Source organism: Etheostoma cragini, chromosome 18 (assembly GCF_013103735.1).
Source record: "Etheostoma cragini isolate CJK2018 chromosome 18, CSU_Ecrag_1.0, whole genome shotgun sequence".
NCBI classification, from domain to species: Eukaryota; Metazoa; Chordata; class Actinopteri; order Perciformes; family Percidae; genus Etheostoma; species Etheostoma cragini.
The window spans coordinates 4,790,844-4,818,705 of record NC_048424.1 but is presented as its reverse complement, the minus strand read 5'-3'; the positions used below and the strand labels follow the sequence as shown (position 1 = coordinate 4,818,705).

Sequence of the window (27,862 nt, the reverse complement as noted above, 5' to 3'; positions counted from 1 at the left end):
TTTACCACAGAGACCATAGGGAAATCTGGTTATTACAAAGGTAAACAACAGCACGGCACACGACCACGGAGCGTGTGGAAAGCAACAAACTTAAAATGAAAGTACCCAAACCGGCAAGAGTCAGCCACATCTTTATTATTAAATGTCACCAAGGTAGCATGTGATCTCATGGAGTGCTGTCCCAATCCCATTTATACCTATCTGAGCCCATGTGGCTTCACACACTCACTCACTAAGCACCTGAGATCAATTAAGTCTGTGAGTCTTTAGTCCTTAGTCCTCAGGGCTCACTTTGGGATTGGGCCAGTGAGTTGCAGTAATGATTGTAGCCTTTGCTTGGCAGGTGGATCTGGCAGGTGGTACTCATATTGTTATTTTAGATTTGTCAGGGCTTGGTTTTTACCATTTGTGATCAAAGACATGTGTGAGATATAGACGATGTATGTATGGACAAGGACGTCCCTGCGACCAATTGTTGGCTGGAATGGCCAGGTTTGAAAATGCAGTTTTGAAAATGCATTTCTTTGTTCAATTTGATCCTGTCCCTGTTGTCTTTTCCCCCATCTCATCCCAAGTAAAACACTTGCTATGTGAATTGACAATAAACCCTTGAGGGGATTTGTTGTGGATGAAACAAGACATGAAAATGTTGAAATAAATGACCCTGGAAGAATGCTCTGGAACTTGTTCTTTGGTCTGAGTCAGCACCAGCCTCATGTCGAGTCAGCACCAGCCTCATGTCTTGTCCTGCATAGGAGCCTACCAGTGCGTTGGTCTGCCAGTGAGATTTCTCTCCTCTGGCGTCATGTCCTCCGGTGTACCTCTCTTCCCTTCCCCCTTGTGTTCTCAGGAAAGGCAGCCGGCTGTTTTCCTTGTGTTTATCGAACAGGAAGTGGAGTGGACTGGGAGGCCGGGCTCGGTGTTTAGACACAGAGGTAGTGGAGCCCGGCTTGGGCCCGGAGCCCATTGTTCTCTATCTGACAACTGCCGGGGGTTATTTCTGTTATTGTTGCCTAATTCTGTCTGACATTGTGTCAGTCCCCCAGCAGAGGTGTGTGAGTGTGTGTGAGTGTGTGTGTGAGTGTGTGTGTGAGTGTGTGTGTGTGTGTGGGTGTGTGTGTGTGTGTGTGTGTGTGTGTGGACCCCCTATTCCAACAGGGATTGTTTGCCAGCTTCGATCCCACTGTGATAAAGATTGAATTCTTTCTGGAAGCCGGTGCTGCAGCGAGCCCCACCGAGGCAAACAATGTTCAATGCAAGCGTGCTAGAGGCTAAATGGTTGCAACCTCTCGACATGATGGTGCACATACCGACAGCTCAGAGGCGCCACTGATGTGGGCCTTCACCAGAAAATAGATCAATTTTCAGACAATGAATTTCAATTGCACACTTAAAATTCAGTGGGTACTTTTCACACATGCACACACACATAATGTGAAATCAAAGTGTCTGTCTGCTGAATAAGAATGCACTGCACTGGGAGTGCCTTTACATAAGCATAAAGGAGATTCCACATCTTTTGTTCTGGGGTCTTCAGAGTTCTTTTGAGTTTTTTGTTTTCATCCTTTCGGCAAGATGGACAAAAACGCAGTTGTGAGGAATCGTTGCATTTAGCTAAATGTTAACTTGTGTCATGTTCTGTGACCAATTGGGATTTTCTTTGAAAGTCTTAAAATGCTATCCCATCCAGATCATGATTAATGTCCTCTCTGTTTTATCCATTAAGTTGACAACAGCCCAAGCAAAACTTTGTGCATTCTGCAACGACTTTTTTCTGGCGAACGTTCAGCAAAAAGTTGCTCATATACACATCCAGCAGTTCCAGCGCAACGTTACCTTTCATTCAGAGTCATGTTTCTGGCAAACCAGGACAGAAAAATCCTTTAAACACAAAATATAATGCCAAGGCTGGCTCGGTTGGATCAGAGAATATGCAGTAAAAACAGATCAGGGGATGCTGTTAGCTTTAAGTGATGTAAATAAGTGTTTCATGTGGAGAAAGCACTGTGCAGGGCTCCGTTAACTAAAAATAGCCTTTTGCTAATGGTCAAGCCCATTTCCTAAAAAGGAAATAATGTGAGTAACGGCAAACCAGCTTTGAAAGTGACCTATGACTGATTTGTCTTCATCTGTTTTTTTGTTTCAGTTGATGAGGAGCTGCTAATCGAACGCAGCATTCACACTGGAATGATCAATCCCGGCGACCCCTGGCAGACCATCCCGTACGACGGGCCGGTGGCTCGCATGGTTTATCGTATCAGAGTGCGCTGCGATGACAACTACTATGGCAACAAGTGCAATAAGTTGTGTGTACCACGTGACGACTACTTTGGCCATTATCGCTGCGAGCCTTCAGGGGCCCAGGTGTGCCTGGATGGCTGGATGGGCTCAGACTGTAGGACAGGTGAGCTGTTTTTGTCCCACACAGTAATTCTAAAAGTTCAGAAAGACGTTGATGTTGTTTTCTTCGTATTAAGTCCGTCAAGCCAATCCCACAATGCACAGAGCAGCCTCAAAGCATCACAAAAATACTGTGATCTTCTTTCTAATGATGTAACGATTAATCGACTTAGTTAATCAACGGAAATTCTTTTCTGTCTTTCTGATTAATCGTGTTAGTCATTGAACAGAGATGCCAAACTTTTGAGCTTCTCAAATGGGAGGTTTCAATGCTCTTCTTTGTCGTTTATGATTAGTAAACTGAATGTCTTTGGGTTGTGGACTGTCAAAAGAAAATCAAAACCAATCCGCTTTTGCTGTTGGAAATTTCATCAATCATGTTTCACCATTTACTAATTTTATAGACAAAATTCTCAATAAATTATTGAAGAAAAATAATTGGTGGATTAATCAATACTGAAAAGAATTGTTAGTCGCAGCCATGCTTCTTTCTATCAAAAAAGTGGCAGACTTTGAAAATCGGGTTATCTAATGACCATTATCAATAAAATACAAAAAAACGTTTCAGCCTTGTTTGTGAAAAGTGCTCAGATTCTTTGCTGTTAAGAAAGAATGAAAATTAAACATATCTTGTAATCTGATGTGCACTTATTTGATTGTCACACCCACTCAATTAGCAATGACACACTGCATACAAAAATTGAGAATGCACAATCCGCAAAAGTTATGGTTCAAGTCCCATTCTTAAAACAAACACGGCGGAAATGCAACGTGCGCTGCCTGCTTATGTTAAAACAGAGCAGCGTTGTGCTTGTGGGTGGTGTTAGATGGTGGGGGGCCTCAATAAATCACCCAAGTGACCTTAGAAGACGAAGGGTGTAATGAGGAGGGGAGGGGAGAAGGCCTGGGTTGTTTTAAGGAGGGGGTAATTCTACATGCCCCCCCCCCAGCCCTGGTCAGGGTGCCATGAATTCTCACGTCTTGTTGCACTTGTTAGAAAGATGGCAAACAAACAAGCTTCTCCTCCTCCCACCTTTCCATATCGTTGCCTCCCTTCTTTTCCCCCACTTTTTGCTGGCCCTCTTTATGTTAAAAGAAATGTGTGTTTATAAGGGAAAGTAATTTAGTCATACATGTCTGCTCGATGTAATTTAAATATCACATTTTAAATTGTTTCTCTGTCTTACTTTTTCTCAGCGATCTGCAAGCAAGGATGCAACCTGTTACATGGCAGCTGCTCTGTCCCAGGGGAATGCAAGTAAGAAGCTTTTTTTTTTGTTGCTATTACATTGTGCTTAGTCATATTATACATGCAGTTAGATTTTTTTTTTTTTTGCTTTGGTCTGTTTGTAATAGAGATTTCTGTAACGCTGAATGTGTGAACAACGAACGATGAATATCAGATGCCAAACGGAGGCATCTTCACTTGTTGTAGCCTGTTTTTTTTGTCAGCCTTTTTCCATACCTTGTGGGCATCTCCATCTCGGTTTAGAAGAAAAGGGCAATGTCGCGCATGCCTTCTTGTATTTTTAGCCACCTAAAATCCTCTACAGAATACCAAGCACCTCATCAGCTCTCTGCTGCTCGGACCGAAGAAAGGGAGCCGTTGGTGTGTGAATTTGACCACTGGTAAACGTGCTGGGAATTGTCATATCCCCTCCCCTCCCCATCCGCATTGCAGTCCTCCTTGAAGGGCAGGGGGCAGGAAAAGAAATTAATATCCCACTGTGTTATGTACATTTCCCAAAGTGGAAATGACAGTCAGATAAAGTGACGTAGAATGGCCCCATAGGTCCGTGTTTTCAGGATGTGGTACATCCCGTCGTCATTTGTAAACCCCCTCCTCCCACCTGCCAGATGGAAACAGACTCCTCTTCCATTATTAGGAAACGGGGTTTGGCTCGGAGCCGAGGAATAACAAGGGGATGACCAGTTTTAGGAAACCGCTTCACATTTTTTCGTGTCTGCTTCAATCATTGTCTTTAGTTAAGTTAGCAGACAGACAACGGAGGGAAGTAGCTTATTCTTTCCAAAATGTCAAGTCCTAGTCAACAGGAAAAGTGACATGAATAGCAGAACAGCAGTAAAGAATCTTCCTGCAGTGGCACGAATTTAATAAAGCCTCAGGTCACAGAAAGCTGGTATTTAATCCATTGCTGTCTCCTTTCATTGCTTTTATTTCATCACAGTTTTATGGGCTTTGCCTCGTTTGCCACAGGCTTTTAAGAAACACAAAAGCTGGTACGTGCCTGTTGTTCTGCTACTGCATTGAGGCTTTTCATTAGCACACATTAGGCCTGTTCTGACTTATCTGTCAGAGGCTTGCCGTGTCCCAAGCCTCTGACAAATCACTTGTGTAAGCAATGTAACACATTTTTTACCAAATAAGATGTCAACGTGCCAAGATGTTGGAATCCAACTCGGAAGAAACCTCACGCCCATACAAGTAAGGGGCTGATGAGTATCACAATATCATTATGCCCAAGAATTGAACCACAGAAAACCTCCTTTTTCTTTTTTAAAGGCAGTAAGCAAGTCTCCTTGCCAAAGTTCTGTGTGATTGCTACACTGCTGTCAGACCCTCTGAAGCTTATCATCTACAGTGGAAGAAACATGCCAAATATTCACCAATGCCTCCCCCCCCGCCCCCCCAGCCTGAGAATGGCAGAGATATCTTAAGGCCTCGTCTCATGGAGACAGCGGTGCCGTCTGCAGGAGACTCAAAATAGCAGTCAATTGACAAGACAGCTGGCGCGACGACACCACAGCCTTGGAATAGCCGAGCGCTGCCATGAAGCTGCGGGCGCGTGCATGTATACACTGTATACACACAGTTGTCTCCAGCCACTCGCTCTCAGAACCACCACGCCACCCTCGTAGCCCCTCAGCCACAGACTCTAACCCGGACGTGGGAGCCGCTGGAAGTAATCTTAACCCCTCCTGCCCTGGAATGTCACCCTCCACTAAGATTAGTTGGCAGGAGCTCAGGGCATAGGTTGACACGAGCAGATAAAGTATTAGGTGTGTTTCCACTGTTGGGCAGGTTGCACCCTAGTTTGTATCCTGAATTAGTGCCTGTTCCACAGACTGTATGATATGATAATTGCATAAAGCAACTTCAGTGACAGGTTTGGTTTTAAGAAGTGTATTGTGGAAGCTTCTCAATGGACTCACACAGTGACAAAATGATACATGCGTCTGTGTTTGACAGGTGTAGCTATGGCTGGCAGGGACAATTCTGTGACGAATGTGTGCTTTACCCTGGATGCGTCCATGGGACCTGCAACATCCAGTGGCAGTGCAACTGCGAGAGGAACTGGGGCGGACTGCTGTGTGATAAAGGTATGGAAAAGTTTTAGTTTTGTTTTGTTTCATCGCCTCCCACACAAGATGCTGGCCGAGCATGATCCTGCACGTTCCCTCAAGCTACCTCAAGTCACCTGGGTTGGATGAGTAACAAGAGAGCAAGCTCATTTAGAGCAGAGATGCAACAGAAAAAGGCTTTTGAAGAAGAAACATATCACCACGTAGAACACTGCAACATTACTCTGCCATTAGCAGGGTTGGGTATTGTTTGGATTCGTTTATCCGATACCGGTACTAAAACAATACCTCTTAAACAGGTGCTGGTGCCTGAATGAAGTTTATAAGCTGCTAGCCAACGGTAGGCTGACGTAACGTGCTACCTGTAGCCTTTATCCTCCATTTCAAAGCATCAGAGGGCAGCGCAGGCATTTAAGTGGCACCAAAATGATGCGCTGAGATTCATGTTGCTATTTGGTCCGGTAGATGCCATCATTAATGCCCCGGTGCCGAATTTGCACCAGTTCTCCGGTTCCCAACCCTGGTCATTAGCAGTTGAAATTGGGGTATGTTTAAACTCAAAAACACTTTTGACACTTTAAAGTACAGTTGGGTTTAAAAGTTTCTAATGTGATCACGTCCTTTCACCCAAAGATCCTTCTCAGAGATGAGGAGTTCATTAATCAAATTTTCAATCGACAGAATTATTTTTATATCCGATTTAATTCTTTGAGTCCGTTTTCAGCAATTGCAGCTTCACAATGGTGAAGATTTGCGGCTTTTTTTAGTTTTTAAGTGACAGTAAACAGAATATCTTTGGGGTTTGGGATGTTGGTTGGACAAAAATCAAGCGATTTAAAAAAGTCACCTTAGGCTTTTAAGAAATGTTCTTAATTTTTGTTAAATCTGACACAAGAGATCAAACAATCTGTTCTTCAGGCACTCTTAGGCCCTGATCAGACAGTGTTTTTAGCAGCCTGAAGCAGCTTTCTGTAATTGCTTTCAATCAGAGTGAAGCTCTTTGCTCGCTGCTTTTGTTTTGATGAGCACATAACGCGTTCTGCTCTAGGCGCACGGCTCACGTTTTTGCAGGAGTGACCTGAATACCTTGAAATTAAAAACAAAATCTTAAACTCAGAGTAGAAAAGCGGCCAACGCCACTTGAGTTTTTCCCCCCATAGTTTAATTGGATGATTTGAGAGCCGTTTGTCTAGCAGCAGCAACAACAACAACAACAAAATAAAACTTTAATTCTAGGCTTCAATAGAAAGGCTGTGCGGTTGCGTCTTGCAATTTCCAACCTGCAAAAATGGATCTGTCTGATCAGGGCCTTTAGGCAGAGTCGGGAGGTTCATATAAAAAGCCTGTTTGTAGTCAGGCAGATTGATTAAAACTGGTTTCAAGCTCTGTTATTCATTCGGGCAGAAATGGTAAAGGTAAATGTAGTATATCTTTGTTTGATTAAAAACTTACGTTCTGTCTTCCAGGTGTCAGTGACTCAATCATCAGAATATTAGATAATGATAAATAAATTTTTTTAGAAAAAAACTTAGACAATAGGTTGTTTTGCATGTTAACCTATAGAGTAAAGTATAAAAAATGTTAAGTATTTATAAGGTACCTTAATGTACCTTCAAATGACGTCTAAATTCTCTCCTCGTTCTCTCTGACGGGAGAACAGCAGATGGATAGTTTTACTGCCTGTGTGATCCGGGCAGCAGTGACACTCGATCCCCCCACATCCCTCCGTCACCGAGGGCTCTTCGGGGGATGAGAATGGGTCCGAAGATCTCCAGTGGAGACAGATCCCTTCTCTTTTATTTACCAGCCTTTAAGGTGACCTGAGCCTTTAGGGTGACCTGGCCTTTGGCCTAAGGATGGTGCGCAGGGATCAAATAGGGTTTCGTTTTGTTCTTTCTGTCCATGGGAAAATAAAAAACATCAGGAATTGAAGAAGAAAAGGGATAAGAGTCTAACTAAGTGATAACGGCAACTTAACAAATCATAATGAAGTGCAGCAGAGCGCTTGTGAAAACACTCTGTGCTTGCTGTCAAAGCTGACAGCTGGTACTCTATACTGAGTAGAGATCCCAACAAGCTTTCTGGGAACTCCCAGCACCAACAGGATAAAATGGTGGAACAAGCAAAGAGTTATTAGGGGGGGTCGATACAATTTAACAAAGTCTAAAGGTGCGGAGCGATGAGACTGAAATGAAAATGAACATGAATGCCAAATTTTCATCACATTTCTACATCACTTTTCTACAACACATTTGTGTCACGATGCCCCATCTTTATCTGCAATATTAGATAACATTAAATAAAGTAATGGCTCCCAACTGGAGAATTGGCATGACCAGCTATTTATCTTGAGGCTCCCAACTCTTAATAGTCGCACAAGGGTAGAGGATGGAAACACATCCATCTGCATTTTATTTTTTTCTGCTGATTTTCTGGAAATTTTGTCAAATTCTGCACTACACCTGACTAGTGTCTACAAACTTACCAGCCTCAACGCTAATTCAGTCAGACAAGGGGGGGGGAGGTAGCAATACAGGTGCGGGGGAGGGCAGCAGCATTGTGTGTGTGTGTGTGTGTGTGTGTGTGTGTGTGTGTGTGTGTGTGTGTGTGTGTGTGTGTAGTGTTGCAGCTCAAGTTGAATGCCTGAACTAGCTCACAGGCGTCACCCCATTTCAGTATTACAGATCTCTCTAATATATCTCTATTATATACTCATTATAATGTGGCCGGGTTGGCTCAGTTGGTAGAGCGGGCGTACATTTACACGCAGAGGTCCAGGGTTCAAGTCCGACCTGTGACCATTTCCTGCATGACTTCCCCCTCTCTCACCAAGCTGCCCTGTCCATTAAAGGCAGAAAACCCCCAAAAATAATCTTCAAAAATAAAATTTGATCTCTAATCTAATTTGGTCTAAAATGGGTGAAACACTAATCACTGAATGAGTGTCCTAGTGTCTCTAAATGTTTGTCTCTTCCTCCAGATCTCAATTACTGCGGTCGTCACCAGCCCTGTGTCAACGGAGGAACCTGCATGAACACCGAACCAGATGAGTACTACTGTGCCTGTCCACAGGGATACTCCGGCAAGACCTGTCAGATAGGTGAGAGAGAGAGCCCACGCCAGAACTTGCACCATTGTCTTTGAAAGTAAAACATTCACTGTAACTCTGTGCACATGAGTGTTTTTAGCTCCAGTGGAAGATCTAATGTCAGTTTAAACTATCACGCCCATCTCGTCAACAGTCTCGTGCGCGTGCCGGGGTAAACAGGAGGCAGCACGTATACTCCGGCCGTTGCTGGTAGTTGCCATGTTAACGTTAGTAGCTTAGTCTCAGATAACAAAAGGTCATGACCAATAAGACCCAATCAGGTGGCGAGACGTTAGCACCAGTGTCGGTGTTGCCAAAGGTCTCTTTATTTCGGCCATTGTGACTACAACACAACCAACTTTGGGTCCATAAAAAGTGCTATACAAATTCAGTATTTATCATTTTTATTATTAGTATTAAATCTGCAGATTCTGAACCAAAACGGGGTCAGAAGGGTTTTTAAATGTCTGTGGTTTAGGTGCTCGGAAACATCCAAGCACCTAAACCAGCAGTATGAATGCGAGGTGTAAATATAGCAAGAGGTATTTATTTGTAAACCAAAACGTAGCAATGTAAATGTAGCCTTTGTGGCTACTGTGTGGTTTATGTTCTATCAAGATGGGCCTCCTCGCATGTGTAATATTTATTTTTTCCGCTTGATTTTCTTCATTTTACCAAGTTCAGTGTGAACATTTGCTGCATTTCTAAATAAAAGAAACAATTTGAAGATGTCGTCTGAAGACGAGAAATTGTTATGTTTTTTAGTTTAGTTTTTTACATTTTTATTTTAGATTTTGTGCATTTAACGAATAATTTAGAATGAAAATAATAGTACATTATACAGTATAATAGTTGCAAGTACAGATTTATAGGTGTGAAAAAGCTATACTAGTATTCATACCAGCTTTACAATGTATGTAGCATTTGAAAAATATAACGAACGTATGCCAATATTTAATGTACCAGACATGAGGGCTTTCCTACAGAATGCCAAATCATTAATCTGAAGTACAAAGAGTTACCTCTTACTTTTTTCTTCTTCTTTGAACACCTCCCTCCCTCCCTCCCTCTCTCTCTCCATCAGCTGAGCACGCCTGTGTTTCCAATCCTTGCGCCAACGGTGGTACATGCCACGAGGTTCCCTCAGGTTTTGAGTGCCTGTGTCCGCCAGGCTGGGAGGGTCTGACCTGTGCCAACAGTGAGTCGCTGCACTACTTTTAATCATCTCCACTCCTTCCATGCTGATACTTAGTTACATCTTTTACTCTCAGCTAGGGCTGGTATCAAATTCAATACTTTTTAGGCACGGAAGTCACGTGATCGGCTCGACAGAGATGGCGGCTTAAGGTATAGCTAAAATAGCCATATAACACGAAATAGTTGGTATATGGTTCAAAATTCAATATTTTATCACTTTGTGCTCGATAGTAGTTTTAAACAGAATGGCGAACAAGAACAAAACCCAACACAGCAATACCGATACCATTGCAGAGGTGTTACTGGATAAACAGAAAAGCTACCTCAAACCACGTTTTTCTCATGCAATCCAGACCACAGATTCTCTACAATTTCATTCATAGAACATATCTCACCCCTGGGAAAGTGCATCCAATGAACATAATTAACAGCCCTTTATGCACTTTCTGCCCACTAAAAGCTCAAGTTACATATCTTCCCTTAAACTGGGGTTGATCTCCTGTTGGTCAGTACTGGAACAATATTGCATCCAAAATATCTGCCCAGAATAATGATAATGTAACTGTTACTGTTTGATTCTGAATGATCTGTCAGCCCTCCAGCTCTCTAAAACTCAAACGTGTTTTTGCTGGACTTACAGAAACTACCTCATGACTTGTCTATTCGTACATGTACCCTTTACTTTTTGGATGTCATATACATGTAACTCTCCATGGCTCGCATAAATTTCACGCAAGGAAAGACATGGACACTTGGCTCAGCATTGCTGTATCTTTGAAATCCTTACTGTAGACTTGTGCTGTAGCCTTCTTGCTTCTATCTGTGCGTGTGTTTGGGCCTTTTTATCTTTGGCCGGTCTCCCTGTCAATGCCTCTTGTTTGTTTGTGTGTTTGTCTGTGTCTTGTTGCTATTGTGTCTCCCTCCTTCCTGTATTTCCTCTCTTTGTTTTGGTGTCGAAACATTTGGTTGCAGGGAGGGATTGTGGAGGAGGTGCACTGTCCCTTCTTTGTTGTGTGTACATTGTCATCTGGACCAATGCTTTTGCTTAAACTAAAAAAAAAAACTTTTAGGCACCACTAAAGTATCACTATAGTATTTAAGTACCTCCAAAGTATTGAGTGTCAAAAAAGTGCCTTGTCATTCAATACCCACTTTTAATACCTATGGATACCTCATCAGGATAAGTGAGCCAATCAGCACGCAGCATGCTTCTATCCAAGATCTAATGTCTCTGATTGGCTGTCTAATGTAACTCGTTGAAGAGGAAAGCAGGAAAACTCTGTTACGCATAGAGACGGGGTCACATTGTATAAGCTGAAAAAAAAATAAGTGCCGTAATGTGTACTTTTGCAAATTTGTTTTATGAAATTGTGAGGAAAAAAAAAATCATTAAGGAACCGGTGTCGAAGTAAAGTTATTGGTTTCACCAGCCTTACTCTTAACCACTTTTCTTCCTTTTCTTTCAATCAATCTCATGTTCTGCATCCACCAACCTCCCTCCAGATCTAAAGCTCTCATCGCTCTCCTACTTGTCTTCTTTTACCAACATCCTATTAATGGCTCAAAGTCTAACTCAAGTCAAGTACTTACTTTTAAATGTGGTATGTTGTTAAAAATGACCAGAGAGTGAGCTGCAGTGTGTTGTTCTCAGATTTGGACGAGTGTGCCTCCAGTCCATGTGCTCAGGGTGGAACATGCATCGATCTGGAGGATGGCTTCAAGTGTGTGTGCCCTCCACAGTGGGAGGGAAAGACATGCCAGATAGGTGAGCATTAGATGTTCAATGTACACACGCCATGTCTTACTCTTTATTTGAATCTTTTACCAGAGGCTGTTAAAAAATAATCATTTTGGCAAGCAATTTCTTTCTTTAGAGAGACGTGTTTTCGCAGCGGTTTCACTCCTGTTTTTCCTCAATGACTTTATGAGCTACTAGTGTGGGTATATCCGGCTGTTTGTTGTTCTCGCTGAAGGGTGGCATTCGGGTTTGTTTATTTTTATACCACTCCGGTCCCCACAAGCGGACGTGACCGGCTTTAAGCCAAGAAATGGATTACGCCTGGTAAACAAAGTTGGGTTGTGAGTGTGTTTGTGTGTTGGGTAGGGGGGGTAGGAAAGAGATCCCAAGAGTTCAGTGTCATCTTACCAGCACAGATCTCAGCTTACAGGCAGCCATCGGCCTCCTGTCTTACCTGGCGTGTGTGTGTGTGTTTGTGCGTGTGTGTGTGTGTGTGTGTGTGTGTGTGTGTTTGCGTGTGTGTTTGCGTGTGTGTGGAGTTTAGGGTTTCAGAGAAAAGACAGGTGTTTGAGTGAGCACAGCAGGACTCCCTGCAGACTGCCCCCCCCCCCCCTTTCCCTTTGAATATTTGAGCAGCGGTTCTTTTCTTTGTTGTAACACTTTTGATGTCTTTGGAGGTGGAGAAGGTTTGGGAGTGAAACTGTACTGTTCGCCGTTTTCTCTGAGGCTTTTTGTGATGAGTTCTGTGAAACGACCAAACTCATCTGCTCTGTTTGTGAAACCACAATGAAAAATGTGTTAATGTTGGGTTACTATGTAATTCAGTTCAAGTCTGATGATATACACAGCAGGGAATACCACTAATCTAAAATAATCACAAACCAATTGATCGATTTGTTTTAAGTGGAACTAATTATTGTTTGCGACCCTAAAAGTTATGCATTATTGGTAAATTGAATAATTCTCTATTAACAAACCTTTGAAAGTTAGAGGAGTAGTCCAATGATTTTAGTATTGCGCTGACATAACGTCTTCGGGACTCACGACAAATGTAAGCAACAGAGGCCGAGGTGTCCTGACTTTTAATCTCTAGTCTTGGCTTCAAAAACACTGCATCCTACATTTTCCAGTATGCAACCAATAGCATATTTTCTCCAAAACAGGCTTTCTGTTTAAAATGTCTCCAAGCGCAAGCCGTGATAACTAACCAATTGACATCATCAGGGTTTCAAAGGTTGGGTTTTCTAGTCTCTCTTCTTTCTTTGTCCTTTCCTTGGTTTGTTTGAATTGATGGACTCGGGCTCCTTCTACTTCCTGCCTTTACAGATGCAAATGAGTGTGCTGGAATGCCCTGTGTGAACGCTTATTCTTGCAAAAATTTGATTGGCGGATATCACTGTGACTGTTTTCGGGGATGGTCCGGACAAAAGTGTGACATCAGTCAGTATTTCTTTCCTATTAAAAGTCACTTCTAAATATCTGCCCTTCCACTGGCGTCCTCTTCCTCTGGCTACTTTCAAACGCCTCCTCTCACTTTCTGGGCTCACAACATAGGTATAGTTTAGCATCACTTGCTTTCCCACATGAGGTAACCCGTTTCTTTCTCTCATTGGCAAACTGAATTATCTTGACTGAACTTGCATGCCCAGTTCCTCTCCTCTGGATCCAGTGCATGCCCAGTAACAGTCTATACAAGGTCTATCTGACATGCTGTCTGCTTCACTAGTTATTTATTTTTTCAAACTTTGACCTTATCTATGCACATTCCACATTGTAGATTAGATAAGGCGATACATATTTATTGTTGTTCATAATGTTTAATAACATATGTAATTTTCTTCCTCTTCAGACATCAACGGCTGCAATGGTCAGTGCCGGAATGGTGCAACATGCAAGGTATGGATGTTTATATTTGAATCTATGTTCGTTTTTTTTGCTTTGGCACAAACATGAGCCAAATTAGCTTTTTAGAGGTACCACACAGTGCGTGCACCTTGTGTTTGTTTTTGCCACTGGACTCTTCATGTTTCTTTGTTTCTTCTGCAGGAGGGCCCGAGGGGTTACCACTGCCAGTGCCCTCCAGGTTTTGTCGGCACTCACTGTGAAATCCAGAGGAATAAGTGTGACAGCAGACCATGCCAGAACGGCGGCCGGTGCCACGCCGTGTTGGACGGCTTTGTGTGTCAGTGCCCAGCGCAGTTTGCTGGACAGCTGTGTGAGGTGAGTCTTGTGTTCCACAGATCACATTGGATAGGATTGTTTTGGATACAGTGACAGGTTATAAGATGGTGTTACTATTTGTTTTTTATAGTCTCTAGACTTCAGTGACACGTTACATGTCAGAGAAGAAACATCTTTTTTTATAAAGGTCTACAAAACAATCTAGAGTCACCAATAGTGTGTGGGTTTTCTGCTTTCTGTGCAAGACCTGTTAGACACACAATGAGCCTTATGCAAAAACATAAGCCTTATGCAAAAACATGTTCACATGTTTATCCTTAACCTACTTTTTTCCATGTCAGATTCACCAAACTCTTAATTAGACAAACTTGTCATAAATGACTTATTTCTACCGGTTCATGACTAGGAGTGCATTGGTGGGATTTGGTCGTTAGCCAAAGGGTTACTTGACAGCCAATTTGATTTTGAAAATCTACACAAAGTGACTTGTAATGCTGTGCAAACTGCAGTAGTCATTACTGGACAGTGATCTAAGCCAAGTTACGATCTGCTTAAAAGTTGTGTAATATGTTCCCAGTCCAATAAGCCAAGCCCAGGTTTCATTTCAAATGATCGTTTTGTTTCCTAGAGACACTACATATCAGTGTCCTTGCTGCAGCCTTTTCTATTTGAAGTGTGTGTTAGAAGCTAATGTAGGTTAGCAGGGAGGAAACCGACACTCTGCTGCATCTCTCGGGTCCTGAATGGAGGACATTGCTGGTCAGGAGCCAATCCTGTTTTAGCATTTCCACTATAAATATGAGCCTCTCTGAATGAGGTGATGCTGGATTTCTGCCCGCATACTACAGAGCTCCGATGCCTGCTTTGGCAGGGCACTGCCAAAAACTACGACGCGTCCTGCATCATATTTCTCCTCAAGTCCACAGAAGTATGATTGTGTAATGGTGAAATATTTGTTTTGTAAAAGACGATTAACACCCTTTTGAATGGTGCAAGCAGTCATCAAAAGTCAGTTTTATTGCACTGTGTATTCATGGTTGACCACAAGTAAGTGGTAAGACGTTGCCTCATGGATTTCTGCTACAAATACATTCTCAACCGTCTGCTCCAATGAAAAATGTTTCTTGTGCTGTGAACTTTTCAAACAGTTCACTTAATGTGCTGAAGATTTATAGGCACTTTTGCCCTCAGACACGCTCCCCTGACCACACACATGCAAATAGTAAAAAAAAAACACAGTATCTGGCCCTGGCACTTAAGGTAAAATAAACGGTGTAACCACATACTTCACCTACCCTGTTGCCCTAGTATAACGCTGATGTTCAGCACCTTAAATGGCAAATGGGAGCATGGTAGGCTTCTGTTTACATAAACTGAGAGATTTTCACTCCAACCTCTGTATTGCTGCATGCAGAAATGGCTAAATATGTCACAGTGGCCTCCAGTTGGGTTCTTTCTGTGTCACGGTGGTATGACAAGTGATTTATCTTTATTATATTCACTCTGCATGATGTTGGACCAGAGTCAATTTTTTCCCTCATCATGGGATATCTTTCTCTTGCCTGCTCAGTTTTTCACTCTCTCTCCATCTCTCTTCTGCCAGGCTTCTGTCTCAGAATAATCTTGCAAGATTAAGTAGCGCACAGATGTAAAACCAAAAGCGTGGATTCCCTTGATGGGCTTGGGGAAAGTTTCTGAGGCTTAATTTGCCCTTCCACTTACCTTCGATTTGTTCTGAACGGCAGCAATGGCCTGAGTCAAGCTAAGCTGCTCAGCTGCACCGACCTAAGATCGGCTTTTTCTGTCGCTTTTTTGGTTCACCTGCATCTTCACTTGTTACAGTCATCACCAACGAATCATTTTAGAGAGGTGTTGGGTAAATTGAGTTAGTGTGGCATCAGCAGCCTCTCACCTAACACAACTACTGTCCAAGTGGCCTTTGGCGAGGCACCGGACCCCTGTCTAATCCCTTGGAGCTGTTCAGTAGAGACAGAGGGATGTAGTTTTGAGTAAACATTTGTAGAGGAGTATGTTTGTGCTGGTCCTCTCTAATACAGGATGTAAATTTGTGAAACATTTTGAATGTCAAATTAGTGAGAACTAATTTCCCTGGGGAAATAAATGTAAAAAGAAATGACTTACTTTGTTAAAAATACTGAATCAAACCTACATCAGAACATTTCTGCCCACCTTTTTTAATGCAACATTGACATTGCCAGCTTTTTATAAAGTTGTAATGGCTGTTACTTTAGCAGAAAACTGCTCATTTTCACATGTATTAGACATGGAGTGACATTAGCCTTTAATTTGGAGTCATGGTTTTGGGAAATCAAAGTCTCAATATTCTGTATGCAGCTCTGTTTTGGTCTCCACCAACTCTTAAAGGGAATATCTGGCTCTTTAGCTATCTGGCTACGCTCAGCAGTTACTTTCTAACTTTGTCTGCCGTTTGGTGCTGGGCAGGAGACGACAGCGATGCTCTGAGTGGTAAGACTGAATTAAAACGGTGAAGATCTCTGAAATTTGACTGAAATTTGGCACCCTTTGAGTTAGTGTGAATCTGTCTATGAATGTAGCGGCCTAATTTGGTCGGTACTAAAAAATGTACAGAGTTTGGTACCCAAAATCTAGATATGTGCAGTTTTAAGTGGCATTTTAAAATTCTAGTTTTCCAGTTTGATCTGTGTCTGTGTGTATAAATTGACTGATTGCAAATGCAATATCATTCTCTCCTCTGGACTTCGTCAGATCTCTGGCTGGTCCCCCTCAGATGCTTGTGATCCAAACCCTTGTGAGAATGAGGCCAAGTGCCACAGCATGGATCAGGACTTTTACTGCGCGTGTGCCGAAGGCTACGAGGGAAAGACATGTGAACGGCTCAAGGAGAACTGCCAAACCACCCTCTGTCAAGGTGACCAAAATCATCGGCAATGGTGAAACCGTATTGAACAAACTATGTCAGAGAAAATGATTACATTTTATTTTCGTCTTTATTTTGCAGCGATTGACAGCTGCACTGTTGCTGTAGCGACCAACGACTCAGTAGGAGTGCGTCACATCTCTTCCAACGTCTGTGGTCCACGAGGACGCTGCATCAGTCAGCCAGCGGGCAACTTCACCTGCATGTGTGATCCAGGTTTCAGCGGCATCTACTGTCATGAAAGTACGTAGAGACTGTTGCCTTGAGATTTTTTTCATACCCACAACTGAATTTTTTTTTTTTTAAGTGTGGGGGGGAAAGGGTGGTCTTTTGCCTGCAAAATTAGTTTTTAAATGGAAATGTCTACTTTAAGTACTTTAAGTTTATATTGTATTCCATAAAACAACACAAATAACTTGAAAACACATTTATTACCAATCTGGTAATATTTTATTCCATCTTTTTAACTCCCTTCACAATTAAGCAATACTAATAAATGGTTTATAACCATTAGGGTTAAAATAAAGTGTTACTGGGCGCCCAGATCGCTCAGTTGGTAGAACGGGCGCCCCTATGTAGAGGTTTACTCCTCGACGCAGCGGGCCCAGGTTTGACTCCGACCTGCAGCCCTTTGCTGCCTGTCATGCCTCCTCTCTTCCCTTTTGTGTCTTAATCTTTCCCTCAAAAATAATGGCCGAAAATGCCCCAAAAGTAATCTTAAAAAAAAAAAAGTAGTGTTACTTTGTTTAGTTCTTCTGAAAGTGTTTTGCCTCTCTTACCTTTTTTCCCCCCTCACTTGATCAGATATTAACGACTGCATCAACAACCCCTGTGGAAACGGAGGGACCTGCATTGACGGAGTGAACTCCTTTCAGTGCTTCTGTGCTGACGGCTGGGAGGGTCGACTCTGTGACCTCAGTGAGTCCCTCTCCTCCAACATTATTTACTGCAGTTATTCATTTTTTTTCAGCCAATCTATGCAGCCTTTTAAATAAATAACGGCGGTATAACTTACTCAGTTGTAGATATCTTTGCACTAAATGGAAGCAAGTTTGGTAAAGATCCAATCATGCAAGTCTTCTTCCTTCCTCCAGATGTCAATGAGTGCACACACAATCCGTGTAAGAATGGCGGACGCTGCGTCGACCTGGTGAACGACTTCTACTGCAAGTGCGCCAACAACTGGAAGGGCAAGACCTGCCATTCACGTGAGTTACATGTTGCCTCTGTGTTTAATGTGCGCGTTTGTGTTCATGTTGTGTCCCCATGCTTACACTTCTTCGCTCTATCTGTTATATTATCATATATCAGATCATATCATAAGAATCATCCTTTCTTACTGATGCTTTGCATAATCTTATGAAGACCGTGTGCAAGTGTGTGACCTCATTGTTTCTCTGTAATCCTGGCCAGGCGAGAGGCAGTGTGATGCTACCACCTGCAGTAACGGAGGCACTTGCGCCGACCACGGGGATGCCTTCCGCTGTGCGTGTCCCCCCGGTTGGGGAGGGAACACATGCAACATAGGTGAGGCCTCAGGATGAGGTGTATCACTGAACCTATTAGAGATCTGAGCTGTGTTTCAGAGGTCTGGGACCAGGCTAATATCAGCTAATGCTGTACATGCTCAAACTGCGTTCAAAGCCAGATTAATACAAATGGTTACAGTAATTAGGATACTGTACTGTTAAAGTTTGGCTATTAAATGTAATCAGATTAAGGTTTTTTTACCGGCATTCACTCTACAGTATAGAGTAAGTATATGTCAAACAATCCATCTTAGTCATAAGTAGGTGACTACCCCTAAGAACAAATTCAGAGAATACCAGCAACTCCTTATAAGCCTAATATTACTGACTGGATATCACAATATTATTGATTCAAACAGATTTCAAGGTCCTCAAGCAACAATTGAAATGACTTTTAATTAGAGTTTTGGTGCAACATTTTCAGGTTAGAAAATAGCAATAATGTAGTTGCATGTTGTATTGCTAAAGTACTGTCACATTGGATGCATGGTGCTAGTATGCTGCTTATACTATTTCTGTTTTTTGGCTCTTTGACTAATGCTTTCTCTGTTCCCACAGCCAAGAACAGCACATGCGCCTCCAGTCCTTGTTCCAACGGTGGAACCTGTGTGGGAGGAGGAGACACCTTTACCTGTATCTGCAAAGAGGGCTGGGAGGGCCCCACATGTGGCCAAAGTTAGTTCCTATATGTAGCTTTGCATTTAACTAACATAAAGGAAATTAAAATTCCCCAAATTGGTCCAGTCGGAACACAAGAAAAAAAGGCTTAGCCTATAGGAATGTTATGTTCTAGGAACTGCAACAATCCCTCCGGTCGGAAAGCTGCTAATGGTATCAGGCCCACAGTTGGGGAGGACTTCTTTGTAATGTAACCATGAGTATATCAGTTCTAAACTGACAATTGCCATGATCTCCTGACACTCTAATATAGCCAAAACTGACCAGCTCACATGGGATGTGATATTCCAACATTAATGTACCATTTTATGAGATAGTAATAATAATAAGTAATAATAAAATAGGAATGTGTGTTTATTAGAAGATAACTTCAATGTAAAAAGAGTCACAGGATATGTGTTTCAGACCATAGCTGCCTATAACTCCTTATACATTTAGTACATGGTGGGATGTTAGAACAGCAGCAAACAAAGTGACAAAACGTGAACTTACTAAGTTGAATAGTAAATATTTTATCTTGAATATCTGTACATTTTATGAAGGCAATGAAAAATGACACACATATGGAACTGTAACAACTTAGCACTAAATGTCTCCTTTTTGTCATTCTCTTCAACAGATGTAAATGACTGCAACCCTCATCCATGGTATGTATAGTGTCCTGCCTCACACATTATTGTGGCATAGCCAAATCCCCCCCCTATCCCTCATCTCCACACTTCTCACAGACCTTGCAGGCTGAAGGGGTGATGGGCCGCTAAAAGCAGTGGAAGTTGTCGTTAAATCAAGCCTCCAAGGGGCATCTTTTAGAGGAGGGGGATTGGATATTGAATAGGATAGAGAGAGGTGGGGAGAGAGGTTTTTTTGGAGGTGGGGGAGACAAGAATCCCACCTACCCCATTGTGAATGCAGGTGGGGGGGGCATACGTGTCCATTCTTTCCGTTCGACCTGGGGGGAGCTGGGCTTTGAGGAGGAATGGAAGGAGAGGCATGATCAGTGTAGGGGAGAGGAGGGACTGGACATGCCAATTAGCATCTGAAAGGTGGAGACTTGTATTGATGAGTTGAATTGAGCCTTGTGACCACCACAACCACCACCACATATACACACACCCACACACAAAATTGATGTGCTTTGTTGCAGCTGGAACAGATGTGGATCTTGTACAGCCTCATCTTATCGTTTTACATTTCTTCCCTCTCTTCAGTTACAATGGCGGTATCTGTGTCGATGGAGTCAACTGGTTTCGCTGTGAGTGCGCTCCCGGTTTCGCCGGACCCGACTGCAGAATCAGTGAGTAATGACAATGTTACTTTACATGCTTTTTGAGGCAGTGCAAACATGCAAAACCCCTAACTAAAAGATTTAAAATCAAAATCTTGATTCTTGATATACAAGACCATAACACACCAATAATGATTTAAAAGGAAGGATAGGTGGAGTGAGGAAAGACTAAAAGGAAAAGGGGGGACAAGAAAGAGATGGACACTTTGACACCTAAATGCAAGACCAGGACGCCGCCCTCTCCCTTTTTCTCTATCCTTTTATGCCACAGGGGCCAGAGGTCATCCCTCCTCCATACTCACACAGTCACACAAACACACACACAAGACAAATTACCCAGTGACCCTTAAATTCTTGTTTTCTGCTCTTTTGTTTCGGCCGGATAGCGTTCACCTTTTCTGTCAGGCTTGAATTTGAGAATTCTCATCCAGACTGTGAATGTGAAACTTGGGTGACAATGGCCAGCGTTCCTAGTGATTTTGGTGGGAAGACACAATTCATATGTGTCCCTCAAATAGTTGCTGAAATTGTTAGTCAAACGTGTGCACAATTTACTTACGTATTTAAATGAAATATGGTTTAGTGATTAAAAACATTTTTCATGTCAAATTAAATTTTGGTAACAACAACCTGTCTTGACAGTGCTGAACTTTTAAGGGAGTTTCCAAGGTTTAAGCTAATCTGTCAAAATGTAAACTGCTTCACAAAAGAGGAATGGTTTAAAGTTATTTCTGAGGCCGAAGTAAATGGTATAGAATGTTGTTTTCATAAACTTTGTAACACATTATCCTGTTAGCAAACAAGCTAACTTTAAGCTAGCAAGCTTGTAGAGGTAAACGGCCCGGAACAGAAAATACAGAAAGAGGCCCAGAAAGCTACTGACTGACAATTGCTAGCATGTTCCAGCTGGCTAACATGTTAGCAGCTTGCTAGTCTCCCATTGCCAGACCTTCCTCCACGGTGCTGTGAAGGAAGGTCTGGCTAGTCCACTCAGCATTCCGGGATAGGAGGGAAAAAATGTTCCCTTGTTTATTGGCATTTCTTTAAACTAATTACAATCGTCATGGGTGGCGTTAAGCACCAAAATCAAGAACTCATGAAGGAACTTGTTTTGGTGGAAAATGTGTACGTTCAAAAAGTTGTTTTAGTCATGCAACAGAAACTCAGATTGGAGAGAGTAGCTATCTGTCTGGATTTACCCTGCACAGATCTGAGGAGCAATTAACCATAGTGTTTTTGCTGTGCCACCTTGACTGACCAGTGAGACCGAGCCTATACGTGGCTATAAAGGATCATCAGCTAAAAATGTTTAGATCCAAGGCCTTTTTAAATGTGATGCTCCTCTGCCCTTCACAGACATAAACGAGTGCCAGTCTTCACCATGTGCCTATGGCGCCACCTGTGTTGATGAGATCAATGGTTTCCGCTGCATCTGTCCACTTGGAAGATCAGGAGCCCGATGCCAAGAGTGTAAATACATCTCTAATGCTCATTTAAGTCATTGACTCATTTATCCACTCCAACATGTAGTTAATGTAGACAAAGTTTGTACTCCATGTACAGAATACACTCACTTCTCTGGACTTCCTGTTATAGAAGTTTAACATGTCTCTGTCTGTATGTAGTTATAGGTATTGGACGGATTTGCCACTATGCTGGGCTGCCGTTTCCCCATGGCAGCCGCTGGGAGGAAGAGTGCAACAGCTGCCATTGCATCAATGGCAAAGTGGATTGTACAAAGGTAACATGGCCCTTCTAATAAACAGTGCCAGCAAATATCTATTACTCCTAACTTACAAACAGCAAGGAAAAAGACAACCAGTAACCGAGCTGACCAAGACAGAGGAGCTTCCTGTTCAAACAAATAAACAAACTGGCTGAGATTGTGAAAAACAGTCTGAAATGTTGCTTCGGTTAGTTGTTGTAATATGTTCAATTCCTTTGTTGTACTAATTTTGTATTATTTTACTACGTGTACATTTAAAAATAATAATTGTGCAATATTTTAAGTATCAACTAACAACTCAACATCACAATCATTCTAATAGAAACATTTTCAATTATGCTGTGATCGTAAATGAGATCAAAGCTGAAACAATAACTTACAATTGGCAGAAAATGGTATGGACTATTTTGATAATGGATTAATCTAACATTTGATGGTCTTGCTGCTGAGTCTTAAGTGATTAATCAGTAATGAAAATGTTATTTTGGTTAAGGTTCCTGTGTCATGTCACTCCTATGTGAAAAACGTAAAGTAACGTGTTATCAAATATTTTGTTAACTCTGTGACACCAGGTGCTGTGTGGTCGTCGTCCCTGCCGGCTCCAGTCTTACGGCCATGACCAGAGACAGCAGTCCTGCCCGACTGGACAAGAGTGTCTTGAGCACAGTTACCTGACCTGCTTCAACCCCCCTTGCCATCAGTGGGGGGTTTGTTCCATGGTTAGACCCTCACCTCCAAAAGCAACCACCAAATGCCAGCCAAACACTGGGCATTTGGACAACAGCTGTGGCCGCATAACACTCGTTTTCAACAAAGACAAAGTACCGCCTGTGAGTCATCTCTTCACAGAAACCCTCTCCCGTTGCTGTCGCACTTCCACATTTTCAAGCAGTGGTTTTTGTTTTGTTCCTGATCCAGTGTGCGTGTGTGTCCGTATATACAGGGAACAACAGTGGAAAACATCTGCTATGAACTGAGGTATCTTCCTGACACCCGAAGCTTGGCAAAAGAACATGCCCTTCTCCTGCTGTGTGACCTCTCTCATTCGAATCAAGATGCTGTAGAGGTGGCTATAGTAAGTGAATGTTCCAAGTTAGTACGTTGTCCTATTCTTGGTTTAGCACACTGTCCACTATACTCTGTACTCTGCACTATAGTTTGTATATATAGTTTATAGGCTCAGTAGCACAGTGTTGGAGGCTATTAGGTCTTATACCCAGTTTGGCCTGCACAGTTTAAGTTGGTTGGGACCCAAATTCTCAACTAACTAGTTCTGCTCTTTGGCAACTTGGCCAACAAGACAGTCAACCCTGTGATTGGTCACAACCTTGCTTCACAACCTGTTTTCAATTAAAAAAATTCTCACCTAAAATAAGAGTCGAGGGACATATGTTTTCATTAAAGGCTGCAGAATCCTAAATTAAATCAAAGGAATAGCTTAGACATTTTTGATTGCACTTATCACTTGCACACTCTTGTTTGCCTCCTTTTTGTTTTTGTTTTGGGTGCATGAACTTTAATGCTTGATTCCATCTGGTTTGTCTCGTTTCTTCCACGTTCTCTGGTTTGGTTCTCAGTCTTTCCAGCCAGAGGATCTACCAGACCACAGTCTAATCCAGGAGGCAGCCAGCGCCATAGTGGGCAGCTTGTCCAAGCCACATAACAGCTCCATAATGCTGGCTGTCATTGAGGTCAAAGTGGAAACACAGGTCGTGCCCCAGTCAGTGGGTGAGTAATAATAATTTACAAAGGTGTACTGCAAGGGTTTGTTGTGGACCCCATTCAGTTCCTCATTGGTGACTTCTCACTACTTCTACTGATTACTATTCCTTGTCCTCCTCTTAATCCCTTGTAAATCTTGATGTAAACAGATTACCTGGTGCCTCTACTTTGTGTGGTCTTCTGCTTGCTCTGCCTCTTCTGCACCATCGTATGTGTTTGGTGGACACGCAAACGGAGAAAAGAGCGTGAGAGGAACGCACGATCAGCCGCCGACGACAACGTGAACAACCAGTGGCAGCCACTTCGGCCAGTCGTGGGACGTCAGCAGCAGCAGCAGCTGAAAGAAAGCAACAGGGACGCCGAGCAGGAGCGCAAAAAGCTCATGGGGCCCTCCTATCGGACGTGTGATGAAGGGGAGGAGGAGGAGGAGGAGGAGGAGGAGGAGACGGAAGGCGAGCTTGAGCTCGAAGAGGAGTGCGGTGGAGCAGAGGCAGGAAAGCAGCCGGTTTATAAGTACTCTAAAACTGCAATGCAGTCCAGTGGGGGAGTGATCTGTACCATGCACAGCTCCAGTTCACCCCTTAAAGCGCCCCACCGGACCAGCTACAGCCCCAAAGACAACCGCTGGAAAAATGTCAGTGCTGTCTTGACTAGTCAAAAAGACCTCAGAGACCATTGTGTGTAGGAAATTTAAACAAAGTACTCGCAATGTGGAATGATAGAAACTGCAAGGCAGTAGACTATTCTTATTTTTTGATTACTTTTGAAAAGAAAAAGAGGCTTTGCGTTTTATTAAGCCGTTCTTTGTTTTCATGTTTTTTGTCACTGTCACCTGAAATAATTTTTTATTCCCGAGGCTAAAGTACAGTGAACATCCTTATTTTTTTTTTTTTTGCTTCTGTTCACTTTTTTCTTTAATTATGTACAGAAGAGCTGAAATGTAACAATTTTTCAGGGGGCAAAAGAAGCTCTTTGCAATTTTTGTTGATGGAATTGTACCATTTAAAAAAACAATGAATCATCGAAAGGAGAAAAAACAAAAACTGTATAAAGATTTACTTGTTTACAGATGATTATGATTTTGTTGAATTGTCAACGGAGTCCCGTTCAGTGTCTGTAGGGGAGCAGATACACATTAAAGGGACAGTAAAGGAAGGATTTTGAGGGAAATGGCCTGTTGCAGCCACAGTTGCTCTGTCTCTTTCCAGTTTTGCCCACTGATCCACCTGTGGCCGTCATGTGCCAGCCTTACCAAAACACTTGGCCTGGAGGGGAGAGGGGACAGAAACCCCAGTGCCTACTATGTGGCCTTCCATTTTTTTTCTCCTGTCTCTCAGTTGTCTTGGCTGAAAGCTCTGTTTGAGGATTTTTTGCAGTATTTGAGTTGGTAGCAAGTGCCTTTCTAAGAGCCGTGTCGAGGCTCCAAGTCGCGCTGCCCAGTTTGACCTCCGTGTTCTCAAATCTCAAAGGGATATAAGTGTACATCTAGAGTTCAATTTCACAGCAACACCATTCAAGGTATTTGATCAAAACAGAAATGAATACTCTGTATATATGTGTAAATACTAAAGGAGTCGCTGTGTATATTTGAAATAAGTAACTTAAAGACAAGTCACACAATTTTATTATTATTATTATTATTATTATGATTAATTTTATTATTATTATTTTTTTTTTTACAACGCCATTCATTTTATTTATGCCAGTTGAATTAGGCATGTTTTATGACTCTTCATATCCAAAGTCCCACAGTTAGGAACTTTTACAATGAGGTACCATCTATGAAGGAATTTCTGATGGGTTTATAAATTGTTAGTAATGAGGACGCATTTCTTTTTTTTTGTGACTAACTGTCACATCAGCAGTTGTGGCTATGTCTTGTGGCAAATCAGTGATGCCTTTAATTACCATAAAATAACTGGCTAAAGGATAGAAGGCTACTTTCATTTAAAATATAATAATAAAAACTTTTTTTCTGCCTATATATATGGTACAATATTACTAAATTTGGTCTCAGGCTTCAGCTACCTTTGCAATGTAACTCTTCTACCAGCATGGCAATATTAACCAGTTAGTCTACGTCAAAAGTTGTTTGACGGCAAGCATTATGGATAGTTTTTGGATGCAATTAAATCCAAATTCTTTAGCACTTAATTTTCTCTATTAAAGAAAACTGAGGAACACCTGTATTAGCTAAAGTGATAAATCCGTTTTTTTTATTATTTCATAATTGCATCGCAAAACATGTTTTTAATATGGTCATACAGGGGAAGTCAAAAATGCATCAAATGGGGCAGAAAGGTTCTGTCACACTGCTATTTAGAGACTGACAGTTGCCGTTATGGCCACTCCTCAATCCTTGATGTACCACTAGGTGTTTTGCTTGATGGCGAATGGAGAACGCCTGTTATGAAAATGTAAGTATGAGCGTGGCCAAATTTGCACCAACAAATCATCTGCCAATTGGAAATGTTTGACCCAGTCATTATTTGCTCTTTACACTTTAGTCAGTTTTTAGTTACTCTATTAGAGGTATCACTGATTTCGGTTGTTTATTCAGGATTTGGTTAACAAGAAAATTCACCAGTAGCTTTTTGCAGGCAGTGCTGCAAAGCTGCCAACATTATAGCCTTAAGAAGTTCTCAAAACATTTCTAAACCCATCACAAACCCTTTTCTTTCAGGTGCCTTAATGTAATGAGTAATTCATTATATTTGTATCATCTTTTTATGTTGTTGGTTTGTTTTCACTATTAAGGAAAGTAACTTTAAAACATTGTGTGTTGTATAGTGGCGTGTTTTATTCGCCTGAGTAAAGTGCTCTCCTTGTCTTGCTTTGCTGTCATGGAGATTTCTGGAATAAAACACTTAATGGAGGATTTGAGATAGAAAAAAGTCCACTACAACTCTTTTGAGTGTCATGAATGTGGATGTCAGTCGGTCAAATGTGGACATGCATTGGCTTCATGTTTGGTTTAAAGGCTTTAATGAAGGGAACAATATTTGCAGTTGCAAATGTTTTGCTACCATGCAGATGTGTTTTTTTTTGTTACCAACTCAGTTCAAAAGTACCCCTTTTTCATATCATGTCATTGTCTCAAAACTGCATCGTATTTTCTGTAAATGGGACACAGCAAAATATAGAATTAAAGATGCATCACTGCTGGTGTTAAAAGATGAATATGCATATTGTATACATTTTATTCTACAAGTGACAGTTCGTTTTATACAAAGTTTTCCATTCTTTTAGTGGATGTTTCACTGTTCTAATTAATCATCCCAGTTATTTATTAAAGCCATTTTGTTCAAGTTCTTGATTCTTATCATGTCTGCAACAATAACGGAGAAGTCGCCGTTAGCAATGAAAATCGTAGGCTTTGGGCACCCTTCAACAATGTTCATTAAAAAACTACAAACAAGGAAATATCGCATAGCAAAACATAGTACACAAGTAAAAGCAAAACCTGAATCTAAGACAAAATAGTAAAAGATATATGGGGCTACAATATGAATAACGTAACAAATTTCAGTAGACAGTATTGCAAAAAACCTTAAGGGGAATGTAATAAATATACATAAAAGGTATAAACAGTCTGTTAACCCTTGTGTTGTCCTCGACGGACAAATTCTTGACATTTTTGTCCCTTTTTCAGACTTTTTTTTTTTTTTTTTCAATAACACCACCTTACTATCACTAGTTTTACAGTACTTTTGGAATTCATGGTAAATATCCCTCATTTACATAGAATTATGCCTAATATGTAGGTCAAAAAAGAAGAAATTATGAATTATTTTGAATAATAGGTAAGATCAGAGTAACGTACCGATTAGTTTAGTCAGGAATGAAAGTGATCAATTGTATTTGCAAAGATCGGTATTTGAAAGTACTGAAAATTTATACACAGATCAGATACCAAAAAAAAATCTACTTTAAAGTAGTTTATGTTCTTTTTTTGTTATGACTGACTGTCAAACAGGATAATGAAAGAAGGTTCTGTGGCATTTATTGTTTGTGTTTGTTCATGTTTCACAAAGAGTTTAACCTGAGATAGACCGACAGCCAAGATAGAAATCA

The 27,862-nt window shown here is 41.7% G+C and overlaps 1 protein-coding gene across 2 annotated transcripts in view; it reads left to right on the top strand.

Moving 5' to 3' along the window:
• jag2b (jagged canonical Notch ligand 2b) overlaps nt 1-27,096 on the top strand; it is a 46,892-nt gene extending 19,796 nt beyond the window's left edge. Inside the window, exons 4-26 of one of the 2 annotated variants that reach the window (XM_034900302.1) lie at nt 2,147-2,404; nt 3,598-3,658; nt 5,612-5,742; nt 8,705-8,824; nt 9,897-10,010; nt 11,661-11,774; nt 13,074-13,187; nt 13,597-13,643; nt 13,794-13,967; nt 16,677-16,839; nt 16,930-17,091; nt 17,653-17,766; nt 17,943-18,056; nt 18,262-18,375; nt 18,936-19,052; nt 19,675-19,702; nt 20,264-20,349; nt 21,697-21,810; nt 21,966-22,081; nt 22,639-22,896; nt 23,010-23,141; nt 23,644-23,794; nt 23,938-27,096. In XM_034900302.1, the coding sequence (XP_034756193.1) occupies nt 2,147-2,404; nt 3,598-3,658; nt 5,612-5,742; nt 8,705-8,824; nt 9,897-10,010; nt 11,661-11,774; nt 13,074-13,187; nt 13,597-13,643; nt 13,794-13,967; nt 16,677-16,839; nt 16,930-17,091; nt 17,653-17,766; nt 17,943-18,056; nt 18,262-18,375; nt 18,936-19,052; nt 19,675-19,702; nt 20,264-20,349; nt 21,697-21,810; nt 21,966-22,081; nt 22,639-22,896; nt 23,010-23,141; nt 23,644-23,794; nt 23,938-24,473 (3,338 nt within the window). In that variant the 3' untranslated portion in view covers nt 24,474-27,096. The remainder of the gene's footprint in view (nt 1-2,146; nt 2,405-3,597; nt 3,659-5,611; nt 5,743-8,704; nt 8,825-9,896; nt 10,011-11,660; nt 11,775-13,073; nt 13,188-13,596; nt 13,644-13,793; nt 13,968-16,676; nt 16,840-16,929; nt 17,092-17,652; nt 17,767-17,942; nt 18,057-18,261; nt 18,376-18,935; nt 19,053-19,674; nt 19,703-20,263; nt 20,350-21,696; nt 21,811-21,965; nt 22,082-22,638; nt 22,897-23,009; nt 23,142-23,643; nt 23,795-23,937) is intronic. The other variant, XM_034900303.1, reaches the window with a different exon arrangement.
• Nucleotides 27,097-27,862: the final 766 nt, after the last annotated feature.